The sequence below is a fragment of the Taurulus bubalis genome, assembly GCF_910589615.1.
Source record: "Taurulus bubalis genome assembly, chromosome: 8".
NCBI lineage: Eukaryota > Metazoa > Chordata > Actinopteri > Perciformes > Cottidae > Taurulus > Taurulus bubalis.
Window position 1 is genome coordinate 27,630,647 of NC_136596.1, and position 16,176 is coordinate 27,646,822.

The 16,176-nt window shown below is 47.5% G+C and overlaps 1 protein-coding gene across 1 annotated transcript; it reads right to left on the reverse strand.

Annotated features, from left to right (window-relative positions):
- Positions 1–2,313: 2,313 nt before the first annotated feature.
- Positions 2,314–15,071, reverse strand: LOC306740537 (TNF receptor-associated factor 2-like). The gene is made up of 12 exons (XM_079222722.1): positions 14,866–15,071; positions 12,697–12,775; positions 11,779–11,877; positions 10,649–10,810; positions 10,361–10,435; positions 10,156–10,230; positions 8,680–8,939; positions 8,259–8,520; positions 7,546–7,723; positions 7,308–7,456; positions 4,190–4,408; positions 2,314–2,871 (listed from the first exon to the last, which is right to left on the reverse strand). Exons 1-11 carry the CDS (start codon positions 15,051–15,053, stop codon positions 4,190–4,192), a joined length of 1,746 nt encoding a protein of 581 aa, XP_079078848.1. The 5' UTR covers positions 15,054–15,071; the 3' UTR covers positions 2,314–2,871.
- Positions 15,072–16,176: the final 1,105 nt, after the last annotated feature.

The following is a 16,176-nucleotide window of genomic DNA, read 5'->3' on the forward strand; positions in this document are numbered from 1 at the left end:
CAATATTTCAAGACGACGTTCATTCATTCATTGTTGCCTCACTTTTGACCCACTAAGTGCAGGAAGTCGCTGTGTGACGCATGGAGAGACTTTTCCAGAGAGACTGCTGGGAGTGGCCGGCGTGTGGAACGTAAAGAACAGAATAACTCGCACAGTGCAGTGAATTTGAAGAGGTGAGAGGTTTTAAGCTCAACACGTAGCTGGAAGCAGACTGACCGCTTAATTCCTTCTAATCTAATTCAGAAGTACTTTAACTGTACAACACAAGATCAGGGACATTGGTGAAGAGGTCTCTGTTGAGGGAAAACCTCAATTCCTCAACACTTAATCCACTTTTCAGCAACTGTATAATATTCTTTTGATGTGGCAGAAGGCCTTTCTTTCCATTCTCGTTCCTCCTGCGTGGTTTCAGGCAGCATGTGAGCCTGGACCAGCAGAGACCTGCAGACAGCGCCTCATTCACAGAAATGGTTTCCCCCTCCAGACGGACTCACCGTATTCCCGAGTGCCCGTCGCCGGTCAATTCCTCTTCTACTCCACACGAGCTACGTCTTTGAAGTGAGGCATGGAATACCGTCTCAAAATGACTGAGAAGAAACCCAAACCTTAGTAAAGCTCCTTCATGCTTCCTACTAGTCTGTTTCCACCCCACATGGAGAGCAACATGAGCACGGAAGTGAGTCTTTTTTCCAGGAGCAAGTTTCATGACCCTGAGCTTTGTGTTTCCTACGTCTTCCAGATAGAGATGGAAGCTCGTAGAGGCACCTGCCAAATGCTTCCATCTCTATCTGGAACAGCCACAAAAAGATTCCACATATTTGTCAACGTCGTTGCCGCTCACGCTCACTGAACGATTCACCGCCGTCCGTCACTCACCAGACGCCTGCCAGCGGTGCAGCTCGTCTCCCCAGAGGAGTGGGAGGAGCCAGACGCTCCAGAAGGACCGAGAGCCACGATGACGTCATCGAGACCAGATCAAGAGCAGCGTCTTTTATGGGAATAAAGTCTGTTACCATTTTGGCATTTGGAGTAATCCAGTCATGAAATTAAGTATTTATTGTGCTAAATGTTATTCGTGCCGTGAGTTTTAAATGATAAGAGTTTGAAAATCAAATAAATACTCTTTTCATAATTAGTCCGACTCATTTTCAGTTGATTCGTTCCATAAAACCAACTCAGTTCAGCCTAGTTAAACGGAGCTGGACTGGAGGTCTGGTTCCTGGGACACTAAAGCCTTCATGTCTCTCTGCAGGGACGCCTCATCATTCACTTATTAACCTGTTAGTAAATAAACTCATGAATTATACAATGATGCACATACAGGGTTGATTAAATGGTACCAAACGTTTAGGCTTATGCTACATAAAAAAAACTACATAAAGATTAAACCAAAGCCCAAAAGATACATCGACCAGGAATGTTGTTTTTGTTTTATGTATTGGTTAATCTTTTTCTCCTCACTTTAATTTTATAACACAAGACACTCATATAGTCACATCATTTATATATTTTATTTCAAATATATATATATTCTTTATTAGATATTTAAATCTGTTCTCACTGTTGAATGTAGTTTGTCTAAGATTTAACAGATTGTATGAATATACCTTATTACATTTTCAGTTCAGATCAGTTCAGATCTCCGACTCCACCCAGACACACACGTATCGCAGTGAATGTCTTTAAGCCGTTCACATTGTCCTACACTCAATATCTTTCTTCTTAGAGCTCACTCTCAGCATATTATAATAATAATAATATTATAATAATAATAATCTCAATAGTCCGGCTGCATGAACTTAAATGACCCGTTTGAGCTAAAGGGTTTGGACTTTAAGATTTCCTCTCACTTCATCCACCAGGCCTCAGAACGGTTGATCATTCTGTATCTTGGGGTCGTGAATGTTATCGAAAGATAATTGTTACAAAAATCAAAGACGTGGTCATTGATTAGAGAAGAAAACACAGAATTACCAACACAGTGAGGACAGTGAGTGTTTTAAGTAAAATGCTGGTGAGGTCTGAAGAGCTCTCTAAGGTGTGCAGCGCTCTTAGTGATGGAAAAAGAGTTTATTGTACTACATGTGTCTCAATGTTCCCTGAAAACACACAACCCTGCTGCTTCCAGTGCATTGGCACTGTGCGCCCCCTTGTGGCCAAACCGTGTTACTCACCATGTGATGCAGGAGTTCATCTTTCAGCAAATGTGTGAATGCTCACGTTACAAAACTGTGCACGTCTTTGCATAGAGGGCATCTTAAAACCTTTAATAAAACAAAACTAAATACAAATATGGAACAAAAGTTTCCGGTAGTACAAAGAGTTCACGAACACGAGTCACACCGACAGCAGAAGAACAACAAGCGGGTCTGCAGCTGATGCCGTCGCTACAGATGTAAAGCTCCTCATCTCCACACTCAGGGAGGAAACAGACCAGTGAAGAAGTCAAACCGTTCCAGTCTGACGCTGCGGAGCGGCGGTTGAATGCGTGGACAGCGTTTGTTCTGTTGCAGCAACGTGAGGCAGTGAGGCGTCTCCTTAGAGTCAAAATCGCTGATACAGCATAACATCTGCCGGGCTCCAGCTGTGCGTTTGCCTTCGAGTGGCACCTCAGCAGACGGGGTGAAACTATGCCCTTCCTTGTTGTTGTGGTTGCCAGCTGTGAGCAGCAGAGGAGTTGAGCGTCGGGCAGAGAGGGAACGTCCACGCGGCGCTGCGAGGGCTGCGGAGGAGTTATTGGAGGCCGCAAAGCAAAACATGTCCTCTGCGAAATGTGGACAGGAAAAGGATGAGGACAACGTTTCCTCCACAACGAGGATCAGAGAATAGTAGACGCTGCAGCCTCCTGGTCACACTGCTGCCGCATCTGTTCTGCAAACAAACCAAAAACCTTTAGAACTCTCAACATACATCCTCAATAAATACAACCTGTTACTCACATGTGTTTTTCATAGCCGCACACACCTCATACAACTCTACACGCCGTCATAAAACTGGAACATTCAATAGTTGTGTGTATGCAAAGCGAGACAGTGGAGCCTGGAGTTGCCAAAGACACAACTCCAAATGGATGCTCCTGTCACTCTGTCTGCTGGATGTGTACATAAGTAATAGTTCCTCAACACATCAGCCAAATTAACTTCTCAAGGACAACATATGTCAAATGTGTCTTTTTAGCTTATCCCTAGCCTGACTCGAGTTAAGGTCGTTATGAAAGTTGAGGCCCAGTTATTTTGGAACTACCAGCTAGCAGCAATAACTGTTCTTTGAGAACTTATTAACAAGAATAGCCGTGTTTCCATTCACATATTTGTACACGCATTAAAACAGTCTGTAAGGAAACGGCAAAAATCGCTCAAGGTGGTTTTCACCTTTGCCAAAAAATAGTTGCCGAACATTTAAAAAGGGCCAGTGTGTAGGACTTGGCGGCATCTAGCGGTGAATTTGCAGATTGCATCAAACTGTGTGGGCCAACTATGGTGGGCGAAGTTCAAATGCAAAAACACCAATGGCCCCGTCCGAAGCCAGTATTTGGTTTGTCCATTCTGGGCTACCATAGAAACATGGAGGAGCTACTTGGCTCCAAGAAGAGCCAAGCTCACCATGTAGATATAAACAGCTCATTTAAAAGGTTACAAAAACACAATGGTTCTTATTTTCAGGTGATCATACAATCAAGAAAACATAAATCTCATATTCTGTCAATAGATTCCCCCTAAATACTACACACTGGCCCTTTAACTCAGGACTGATCAGCTCTTCTTGAATATTACCGTAATAAATATCTCCAGACGGCATGAAACATGGCCAATAAGAGCTGACCTGAAACAACAATTATAACTGTCTCTCTATTTTCTTCTATCATACGTGAGTTCGATGGCCGAGGCTACTTGTTTACTAGTCACGGGGTTAGTAGCCAAGTTTATTTTGCTGCCAAACGAGTTGGTGGAAACGCGTAATATTCCACACAAGTCTAAGAATGCAGGTCAAATACCTTTGTAGCGTCTTCTGTAACTAGGGAAATAATGGCATAGTAATATTATGTTCACTCCTCCAGTCACTTTGGTAGGTACTGTATGTTTTTGTCAAACAAAAACTCAGTTTTTGACAACGAAGACAACTGCCAGTAACTGGTGATGCAAAAGCCCGTTGATTCAAACAGGTTAGTAGCGACAAAAGGTCCTTTTACCTAGAGCCCCGTGAGGTCTACGATGGCCTTGATAAAGATGGTGTCGTCGCGTATGTAGGAGTTCTTGGAGTCCAGCTTGGAGAGCGGACAGAAGAGCGGGCAGCCGCTGGCAATGTTCATGTCGCTGACGGGCCTCTGGAAAGACGAGGAGGAGACGTCGGGCCGGAAGGCGTCGATGATGTGCTCCCTGTTGTTCTGGTCCAGCAGCATCAGGGTGACCTGGGTACAGACAGGAGGAGAGCCTAAAGCATGGACTCTAAGCATCAGGGTGACCTGGGTACAGACAGGAGGAGAGCCTAAAGCACGGACTCTAAGCATCAGGGTGACCTGGGTACAGACAGGAGGAGAGCCTAAAGCACGGACTCTAAGCATCAGGGTGACCTGGGTACAGACAGGAGGAGAGCTTAAAGCGAGGGACTCTAAGCATCAGGGTGACCTGGGTACAGACAGGAGGAGAGCCTAAAGCGAGGGACTCTAAGCATCAGGGTGACCTGGGTACAGACAGGAGGAGAGCCTAAAGCGAGGGACTCTAAGCATCAGGGTGACCTGGGTACAGACAGGAGGAGAGCCTAAAGCGAGGGACTCTAAGCATCACGGTGACCTGGGTACAGACAGGAGGAGAGCCTAAAGCGAGGGACTCTAAGCATCAGGGTGACCTGGGTACAGACAGGAGGAGAGCTTAAAGCGAGGGACTCTAAGCATCAGGGTGACCTGGGTACAGACAGGAGGAGAGCTTAAAGCACGGACTCTAAGCATCAGGGTGACCAGGGTACAGACAGGAGGAGAGCCTAAAGCACGGACTCTAAGCATCAGGGTGACCTGGGTACAGACAGGAGGAGAGCCTAAAGCACGGACTATAAGCATCAGGGTGACCTGGGTACAGACAGGAGGAGAGCCTAAAGCACGGACTATAAGCATCAGGGTGACCTGGGTACAGACAGGAGGAGAGCCTAAAGCGAGGGACTCTAAGCATCAGGGTGACCTGGGTACAGACAGGAGGAGAGCCTAAAGCATGGACTCTAAGCATCAGGGTGACCTGGGTACAGACAGGAGGAGAGCCTAAAGCACGGACTCTAAGCATCAGGGTGACCTGGGTACAGACAGGAGGAGAGCCTAAGCACGGACTATAAGCATCAGGGTGACCTGGGTACAGACAGGAGGAGAGCCTAAAGCGAGGGACTCTAAGCATCAGGGTGACCTGGGTACAGACAGGAGGAGAGCCTAAAGCACGGACTCTAAGCATCAGGGTGACCTGGGTACAGACAGGAGGAGAGCCTAAAGCACGGACTCTAAGCATCAGGGTGACCTGGGTACAGACAGGAGGAGAGCCTAAAGCGAGGGACTCTAAGCATCAGGGTGACCTGGGTACAGACAGGAGGAGAGCTTAAAGCGAGGGACTCTAAGCATCAGGGTGACCTGGGTACAGACAGGAGGAGAGCCTAAAGCGAGGGACTCTAAGCATCAGGGTGACCTGGGTACAGACAGGAGGAGAGCCTAAAGCGAGGGACTCTAAGCATCACGGTGACCTGGGTACAGACAGGAGGAGAGCCTAAAGCGAGGGACTCTAAGCATCAGGGTGACCTGGGTACAGACAGGAGGAGAGCTTAAAGCGAGGGACTCTAAGCATCAGGGTGACCTGGGTACAGACAGGAGGAGAGCCTAAAGCGAGGGACTCTAAGCATCAGGGTGACCTGGGTACAGACAGGAGGAGAGCCTAAAGCGAGGGACTCTAAGCATCACGGTGACCTGGGTACAGACAGGAGGAGAGCCTAAAGCGAGGGACTCTAAGCATCAGGGTGACCTGGGTACAGACAGGAGGAGAGCTTAAAGCGAGGGACTCTAAGCATCAGGGTGACCTGGGTACAAACAGGAGGAGAGCTTAAAGCGAGGGACTATAAGCATCAGGGTGACCTGGGTACAGACAGGAGGAGAGCCTAAAGCACGGACTCTAAGCATCAGGGTGACCAGGGTACAGACAGGAGGAGAGCCTAAAGCACGGACTCTAAGCATCAGGGTGACCTGGGTACAGACAGGAGGAGAGCCTAAAGCACGGACTATAAGCATCAGGGTGACCTGGGTACAGACAGGAGGAGAGCCTAAAGCGAGGGACTCTAAGCATCAGGGTGACCTGGGTACAGACAGGAGGAGAGCCTAAAGCACGGACTCTAAGCTGCTGGTTGGAATGCCAGTAACGCTTTATTATAATTTAGTGACAGATCGTAGAAAAAGTAAGTCTCATTAATAAAAATTATTAAAGCAATAATGGAAGAAAAATATAATATTTTGTGTTTCTAAGTAATTTAAAAACAAGTAAACTACTACCAATAAAAATTTGATTGAAATATCCAAACTGTCCATAAAATACTGTGCATTGTATAAAATGATCTGCTTTCTTCTCGAGTTAGATGAGACAATAACAATCTCACTCTTTGTTTATGTTTGAAGCTGGAAGCTGGAATTAGGACGGGTTTAGCCTAGTGTAGCATAAAGAATGTTAGCCTAGCGTAGCATAAAGACTGTTAGCCGACGGGAAACCACATCCTGACTGCAGCTCCGTACTTTAAAGTCACAGCGACACGGCAGCTACAGCACGTTGAGCTTCTTTTGGATGCATGTATGCAGGGAATGAAGAATTACTCAGATGTTTAACTTCAGGAAAAGTAGCAAACAAACAGTGCAGAAATACTTTTACAAGTAAAAACTTTAACATACACTTTACATTACTGTCATCCGTTTGTCTGAGCACTTTATCTTATACTTCATCTTATACTTAATGTAATATCTATTGCACTGTTGTTGTCTCGTCTCATGTCATGCACCTTCCACCAAGAAAAATTCCTCGTTTGTGTAAACATTCCTGTTAAATAAACGGTCCTGCATTTAAAATGGTAATAAAAGCGCAAATGTATTGGCATTAAAAGAAACCTATTTTGCATGTGGGTCCATTTCATAACATTTTCTATATTACATCATTGTATTATGATTATTTATGCATTGTTGTGTTCATTGGTAACTGGTAAAAGGTAGAGATCATTGTAATCATCCGTTACTATTTCTAAGCATTGCTGAACGTAATTCCCATTGTCCGGTAGGATTATTTAGGTGAAACGTGTGTTACCTTCTGATTGAAAGGCCACTTGAGGAGCGCGTCGCTGTGTCCCCTCATCACCACAAAGAACAGAGACAGGTGTGTGCCGCGGCCCGTCCCGTCCCCGTTCAGGTAAATCCGCAGGCACATCTTGTAGCCGTATTTACTGGTGTAAAAGGCTGGAAAACAAGTGGAACGATGTCTTTCACTTCATTGCAGGAGGTGGAAATCCCTTAAATCAGACACACATCGACACACAAGCGCTCACCAGGAGAGAACATGGCGGGGGCGCGACCCGCCACAGCGTCCTGCCTCTTCTTGGTGAAATCAGAGATCTTCCAGACAAAGATGCCGTCATACGTGGCCGCCGACATCTCCCTCATCTTGCCCTCCATCTCCACGATGGATAGGTCCCGCAGACTCACCGTCCTCTCCAGCTGACGAACCTGCAGCACCACCCGGTCTATTAGCAAAGATCCACTGAGCCTACGTATGATAGAGGTCTACAAGGGTCTATTAGCAAAGATCCACTGAGCCTACGTATGATAGAGGTCTACAAGGGTCTATTAGCAATGATCCACTGAGCCTACGTATGATAGAGGTCTACAAGGGTCTATTAGCAATGATCCACTGAGCCTACGTATGATAGAGGTCTACAAGGGTCTACAAACTCTTATTGGCTGGGCTTTAAGGGCCACCTGGGTGGACTGAGACTGATGTATGTTGTTATGGCGCTTGGTTTTGGAATGCCCTGCAGAGACTTAATCAAGACTCCCTCATCTCTGACCAGTCTTAAACTAAAGTTAACAGAAGATTTTAATCACAAACTGTTCTTGCGTAACACATTTCTCATGTCTTAATGCCTTTTTGTCCGTTTGACCTCTTCCGTTTATCTGGTTAAATAATCTGGTTAATCAGCATCATTTAGATTTCAACTTCTGGAGGAAATCACAGCTGGACCACACTCGTCTTTGCAGTCACCTTGTTGTTGAGGATCTCGATCTTGTCCTGGTCCAGCCGGTGCTGGCGGTTGTAGGCCTCCATGGCGGTGCCGGAGCGCTCCATCTCCCGGTTGAGGACGCACACGATGTTCTCGAACGTGCCCACTCTGAGCTCCAGCTCCTGGCAGCGCCGGCTCAGCTCGGCCACTTTGCCCTTCTCGCTGTGGAGCTGCGACTCCAGGGCGGCGCCCGCGCCGCCGGGCAGCGGGGTGAAGGCGGCGCCCGTGGCACCGGGCAGCGGGGTGAAGGCGGCGCCCGCGGCACCGGGCAGTGGGGTGAAGGCGGCGCCCGCGGCACCGGGCAGCGGGGTGAAGGCGGCGGCCGCGGCACCGGAGAGCGGGGTGAAGGCGGCGCCCGCGGCACCGGGCAGCGGGGTGAAGGCGGCGCCCGCGGCACCGCACAGCGGGGTGAAGGCGGCGGCCGGGGGCGGGGCGCATGCGCCCAGTGCCAAAGCGCCGGCCGCCCCGCCCATCCGGCTCATCTTCAGCTCCAGCTCCCTGAGCGACCGGTGGAGCTCCTGCAGCTTGTGGCCGGCCAGCTCCAGGCTCTGGGGCTGCAGGCTCTCCAGGCTCACCTGGATGCCCATGATGAAGTGCAGCAGCAGGTTGAGGTGCTCGTAGGAACACTGCCGCTCGTGGTCGTGGAGCTTCTCTTTCTCCACCTCCACTCGAAGAAAGACACGAGCAGAAGCACGTCAAGAACACCGCAATCCTCACCCGTTGCACACGGACAGAGCGGGACACTCGTTGTGTGAAAGTGAGCCGCAGAAGAAGGAAAGAGAAAGCTTACAGCAGCGAGACAATGAGCTGACAATGGAAATACACGCCGTGCAAAGTATTCATCCCCGTAGATTTCCATGCTTTACCACATTGACACTGAACAGACACCCAACATAACACAGGAGGTACATCATTTCTACGCTTTCAATACAAGAAAGTGAAGCGCCACCTTGAGGCCTGGTCTGGTGCCACACCCAGTCTGGACTGGGATGCGTGTTTTGTGAGGTCAGTGACCTCTGACCTCCAAATTGGAAGAGATAAAATAAGAGATAACTTTGTGAATCCGGTGGGAAACTCTTGAGATTGATCACAGAGGAATAAGAAAAAGCAATAGAGTATAACCATATTAAGTGTATAAAATGCAACACTGACACCAGTGCAAAATAGTATAGCAATACGATTTAAATAAATGTAGTAAAATAAGTAAACTAAAATAGAAATGTAAATTCCAACAGAATAAAAACAAGCACACAAAGTAAAACAGCAGTGCCCGATAGAAACTCGAGTACTAAAAGGTATATTGTCCATGATATTGAGACTAATATTGTCAATGACATTGAAAAGTAATAAAAAGTTAGATTGCACAAGATATATTGAGGTGGAGACCGGACAACCCAAACACATCTTTTATAACCGGATAAAGGAACCCTGTGTGAGGCTCAGGGTTCATTTTGCTGCAACAAATAAAGAACAATAAACTGCATTCAGAGTTGTGCTTCATATTTGCACTAAACTCTTTTTCACTTTTCTGTGCTGTTCAGTGCCAAAGAGCAGAAGCACCCATTGCATGTGTTATAATGAACAGCAACGTGTCTTCATGCAACACTCAGGCTTCATGCCAACATGCAGGTGCATTCACAGGCATCAGGACACATTATGCAATAACTGTTGTTGTTTTATCAGTAAGTGTACATTCATCTTCTCATATTTTAGTCAATGCATTGTGAAATATCATGTTGTTTTTACCGTTCTACTTAAATCACTGGTCTGAACATTTCTTTCGTAAACTCTTTCTGGGAGATTTAGTTGTAATAACCCAGTCATTGTTGCATTAGCCACCGTTACACACAGAGCACATGAACAGAAATGTCTACTTACAGACGTATCGCAGCCAACAACATGAAATCTGCATGGTGCTTTACATTTACTGCAGAACTTAATATGGTCCACATACTGCAAAACAAAAAGCAATACAATGGGATGAAGAAGCTAATGGATAGAACATGTTGTAGGAGCTGAATGGTTCATGGGTCAATCCAACAGAATTATGAGAAATCACTTGGAACAGAAATATGTGGCAAACCTTTTCTCTGGGGATCTTTTTCTTCGCACAGCCTTCGCATATCATCGGGTACTTTGGACAGACTTCATCGTGGGCCTGGAGGAATAAAGGAGAGCAAGGTTAGGTCACTGAGAGAGATATTCCATCCTTGTATATCTGAGGTATAAAGTTGAACACAGCTCTGCGACGGACGCAATTCAAAATGGCCGATGTACGTCCACTTCTTAAACACAGTCTGTTATGTAACAACATCCCTGAAGCGTGGCCTCCCTAGTGAAGGTGAGGCGCTGTGTAGGACTGGAGGCTGACCTTGATGTTCTTCAGCAGGAAGGGCTCCTTGCAGTACTTGCAGTTGAGCGTCCTCTCCGGACATTCCCTCTCGTTGTGGCGCTCCTGCTCGTCGGCCCTCATCAGCTCTTTGCAGGACGGACACAGGATGATGGAGAAGTCACAGCGGCCCTCGTGGCCGGCCTGCAGAGGAAGGGTCATCACTCATCGTGGGTCCACTGTTATGTATTATACATACGTCATGTATACGATGAGGTCATGCTGGCTCCTGACAGAACCTCAGCTCACACACCAGGTTTCCACTGGCCGGTCCTCATCAAAATACTTGAGCTGTTTATTCTGAGCTTAATGTCTACCCAACACCAGACGGGCCTCTATGTCAACGATGGTCTTACCAAAGCTCAGAAACAGTAGAAACGTTGAAATACAGGCTCTAATAGAGCGGGGAAGCCCCGCCCCTTTGAGATGGGCAGAAGATATTTATAATAGTCAAGGGCGAGAGAAAAACACCAACATGTGTAATACATGGAACAATTACAACGGGAGAAAACTAATATTTGTCAATTTAAAAAGATTACTTTGCAAGTCAACAGTCACATTTAGTCGTGGAACTGTTTAGTTAGTTAACTAATAATAATAATAATAATTAATAATTATTAATTAATTAATTAGTCCCACAGTGGGGACATTTATTCTCTGCATTGTTTTGTGCCTGGCTTGTTCTCCCCATCAAAACTAGAAATTATTGTTTTAAATTCTGCTACTTTTATACAAAGGTTTAAATGACATGGGCCAGAAAACCAAATATCACAATGTGTTTGACCAAACACCTCCATGTGGACACTGCGATTGTATATTGTAGGGTTGACTATTCATCATGCTTTCACCAGACATGTACACAAGGAGGTGAATAATCCTCCGTGGTGGGGATAGAGCGGCTAGAGCGGCCCGTGATCCAGAAGATGACTTCACTTTACAGCCTTTAAAACCAGGAAAGATCATCTCATGTTCACCCTGCGGTCTGCATATTCTGCACAGAGGTTATGTAATTGCTTATGTAAATCACATCGTGTTGCATTTCTATTATGATGACATCTGCGTGGTAAAGACAGCTGAGTTGACGGTACGAAAAAACAACCATGAACTTGCACCTCAAACTCCTTGACGGTCCCCGTCCACGGGCATCCTTCGTTGGGACAGACGGCCGCCAGCGCCTCCACCTCTCTGCGGGCCGCATTGTCGGGGAAAGCCTGCACGGAGAGCACAGGTTGGTGTTGTGCTCCGGGCGCCGTCTTCAGTTACAGACCTCAGTTTCCTGGGGATCAAATGTTTCATCTCCCGGCTCTAATTTCCCCGGCACATGTGGTCGTTGTCGGGACGCGGGAACGAAGCGCCGGTTCTGTTTCCTAAGATTGAGCAATCAAAGTTCTGTGTGCTGCTCCATACCCCGGCACACCGGAGCCGAAAACACACACCGCCTGTGAGTACAGCGCCGAGTGAAGACTCCAAACCAGGCCGGACGCTGCTGGTAGTGACAGGCGGTGATCATGGGAACAGACTACGGGACTCAGGCTGCTACATGCACCGGCAGACGGGCATGTAGCAGCGTGGCAACAGAAGACTCTCAATAAGTGCATCTCAGGCAGGCGTGAGTGAGTGAGTGAGTGAGTGAGTGAGTGAGTGCACCCCTGTGTCTGTCCACGGCTGATCTCCCACTCTGCTGCATCACACTGCATCGTGTTTCGGTGGTCAGTCGATGGCTGCATTGTCGAGGAAAGCTCTTGGTTGCGGTGACTAAACAAAAAGAGACTTCACGAGAACCCAAACTAGTTTTTAGAACGTTTACCCTTCTTGCCGGCTTCATCCTGCCATCGTCATACTGACTCCTCCCTCATACTCCTACCGGCCAGTAGGGGCCAGTAGAGAAACACATCTACCGTTTGCTTATGTCAGATAGAGGCAACAGAATTACATTGAGGCTGTTTCACAACCAATGAAAAAGCTCCTTGTCGTAACTTCCTAATGCAAGATGTAATGTAAGGGGAGGAAACAAGAAGAAAGGTACGTACACCGCCTTGCTTGAGAATGGAGGTGGGGTCCTCAAACAAGTCTTCTTTGATGCAAGCGCTGCACTTCTGAGGCCCAGAGCTGGAGAGGAAAGAAACATGACATCAGAGAGAGAGGCGGACTCTCACATGCTGGGGCTCTGGACACAACACATTACATTAATGTAACCTCTGGGTTCAGGGACACTTGTAGAACAGAACTATTCATTAGAAATCAGCAATTTTGATGGGAAGAAAATGGGATTTTTTTTTTAAACGACTGATTCATTGAGGAAAACATTGTCAGATGAATCCATAATTAAAATAATGATTAGCTGCAGCCCTACATGTCTTTTCATTGAAGGTATTGCAGAAGCTATAGGCTTTACTGCTTAAACTTCCTTAACAGAAAGGTGAAGTCACAAGTTGTGGTAAGTTTATTATCCACATGAGAAACCAGACGACTGACAAACAAGAAGCAGCGTGTTTGTGTTCAATAACTCACTGCAGGAAGGAATGCTGCCACTTTAACGCATTAAAAGATGCTCAAATCTAAAAAAATATATATATTACATTTGTAACAAAATATTACCCTGACAAAAGAGCTAAAAAATGACAAATATAATAGCAATAATAAGTTATAATAATTTAGCAAGTAGTGAATATATATATATACACACACATACACACACACATATGCATGATATATACAGTATACACATTCAACCATTTACACACAAACATGAATAAGAGGGAGAAAAAACAAAAAGATTATATTTATATATACAGAGGACCTCAGAGGACATCTTCTGATGACCTCAGAGGACATCTTCTCTGACCTCAGAGGACATCTTCTCTGACCTCAGAGGACATCTTCTGATGACCTCAGAGGACATCTTCTCTGACCTCAGAGGACATCTTCTGATGACCACAGAGGACATCTTCTCTGACCACAGAGGACATCTTCTCTGACCTCAGAGGACATCTTCTGATGACCTCAGAGGACATCTTCTCTGACCTCAGAGGACATCTTCTCTGACCTCAGAGGACATCTTCTCTGACCTCAGAGGACATCTTCTGAAGGCAGCTTCTAGCAGGACGATGCTCCGTGTCACGAAGCTCAAATCCTCTCAAACTGGTGTCTTGAACAAGGCGATGAGTCCCTGGACGACAGCGACCTCAGTCCCCAGATCTCCTCCAGCAGAGCGGTGGAGGAGATCTGCATCCTGATGTGCAGACGACAAATCAATGTCAATATGGAGCAACATATCTGAGGAATGTCTGCACCGCCTTGTTGAATCCATGCTCTGAAGGCCAAAGGGTCCAACCGGGAACCAGCCAGGTGTGCCTAATAAAGTGGCAGGTGAGTGTATGTGTATTCCCAACTTCCAATTTAGCACCCAACTAAAACATATTGTGAACATGGACTATCAGCATATTATGAACTAATATAATGTCTGAATGTCAACGCGGGAGATGTTCCTCACGTGCAGTGACCTCACCACCACCACTTCTTACTGCTTTAGTCTGAACAAGAAGAATTATTAGATTTGTTTTATTTAAATTCCTATTTCTGTTTCATGACCAACATACACAAAGTCAGTCGTACTCTTTGCCCACTGCTGCCATTCTGAAAGGGAGAGAACTACTAAGAAGTACACGTAGTACACGGACCCTTGTCGGGTCACCTTATCTATGGATAAAGGTCATCATCAGAAACTCAGATCAGAAAATGCAGAGTTTAACGTTGGCTCGCTTGTTGACAGAGAGACTACCTGACTGGAGGAGGCTTTAATATGTTCAGCTACTGGAGCTTATAGTCATTCACACAAGTCCACCTGGCATCACCTGGCATCACCTGGACACTGAGGCTCAACGCTTCTCCACCAGGTGAGCGGGGCCAGAGCACAACCCGCCACACATCCCTATCCCGCTGGGGTCAGGTGGGTCTTGGTGGTTTACCTGCAGGTGGGTCTTGGTGGTTAACCTGCAGGTGGGTCTTGGTGGTTTACCTGCAGGCCGAACCACGTAGCGGGTCTTCCACTCTGCGGGCCCCGGCTCCCGCGTGCCGGGGCCCGCGTTACGAGCAGCGACACGCGGGCCCGTTAACCCAGAGACATGTACAGCAGGGCTGGTGGTGCGTTCAGGGCGCTCGGCTACCCGTCAGCTAGCTCCCGAGCAGCGGCTACTCACCTCACAGTCTGGCTGAAGCAGAAGCAGCAGAAGCGGTGCCCGCACTGGGCTTGCAGCGGCCTCCTCAACACCTTCTGGCACGAGTTGCACAGATGCTTGTCCTCGAGGCTGTTGGCCAGGATTTTCTTTGGGAAGCCGGGTTTGTTTCCTTCCAGGGAAGATGGAGGAGACGGCTCCTGTGCAGCCATTATTCCCCTTGAACAATATCGAGGACTCAGCGGGGTGCGTTCAAGACCGCCAACGCGAGGAGCGGAGTTTGAGAAACAGTCGCCAGTTGCGACCCATTGCGCTGTGGCCGTTTATTCAGAAGTGCCTCCTGCTCATGGTAACAGCGCATCGTCCATCTCCACAGCAATGGACGGGCTGCTGGTGTGATGGCGACACGGAGGATGCTGCGTTCACGGACAGGAACACGTCTACCGCTAGGCGCTGCGAGCCCGGGAGGAGAGGGCGACGGGGCGCGCGCCACCAGGAAGCTGGCTGCTGCTCCGGAGCGGCGACAAAGTCACGGCGGTTAACACGGGATCATCCCGGAAGTGCCTTCAAAATAAAATCAATGTGTTTGTGTTCACCAGTGCAGAATCGCATAGCAGAGAGCAGTGGACTATGATAGCATTAAGGAGTTCCGACTGAACGTATTGATTTCTCAACTGCTAGGTCCCGGGGCGATAACTAACTCAAATGTATGTTTTTTTCTTGTAAAGTTCGCACGTATGCTTTATTTTGAAAGCTGTAGCGGAAGCTGCGCGTGCGTGCCTCGCGCGTGACGCGGGGTCTATGTGGCTGCTCCTTTGCAGAGGAATGTCGCTGCTGCTGTGTCTCTGTCGGGATGGAGGACTGACAGATGTTTTGAGACAAAGATGTCGCGACTGCAATCTCTCCTGCTCTTAAATAACCGTGAGTACGTGTCGCTCATCTCCCGCCAGGAGAATATCCCGTCTGTGTTTAAGGTAAAGAGCGGACATGCGAGCTAACACCGTCTATGGAGCTAAGCTAGCTAAAACAGAGCCGAGGATAACGTTACCTCTCCGCAGGTGTAGGTGACACACCTGGCTGCCTCGTCACTCTTTGACTGACGACGTACCCGTTAGAGTGTTTTAGGCTTTACTATTTTAGGCATAATTGCAATCAAAACTTCGATTAATAAACCCTCTTACGAGCGCTAAAACAGCCGTAACGGCTAATGCTAGCGGGAGCTGGGGGACGTTAAAGGACAGTTCTGCTCCAGAAGACCCGAGTCTGGATCTGGTCCTCTGTGAGACCAGCTGGACCTGGTCTGATGTGAGACCAGCTGGATCAGGTCCTCTGTGA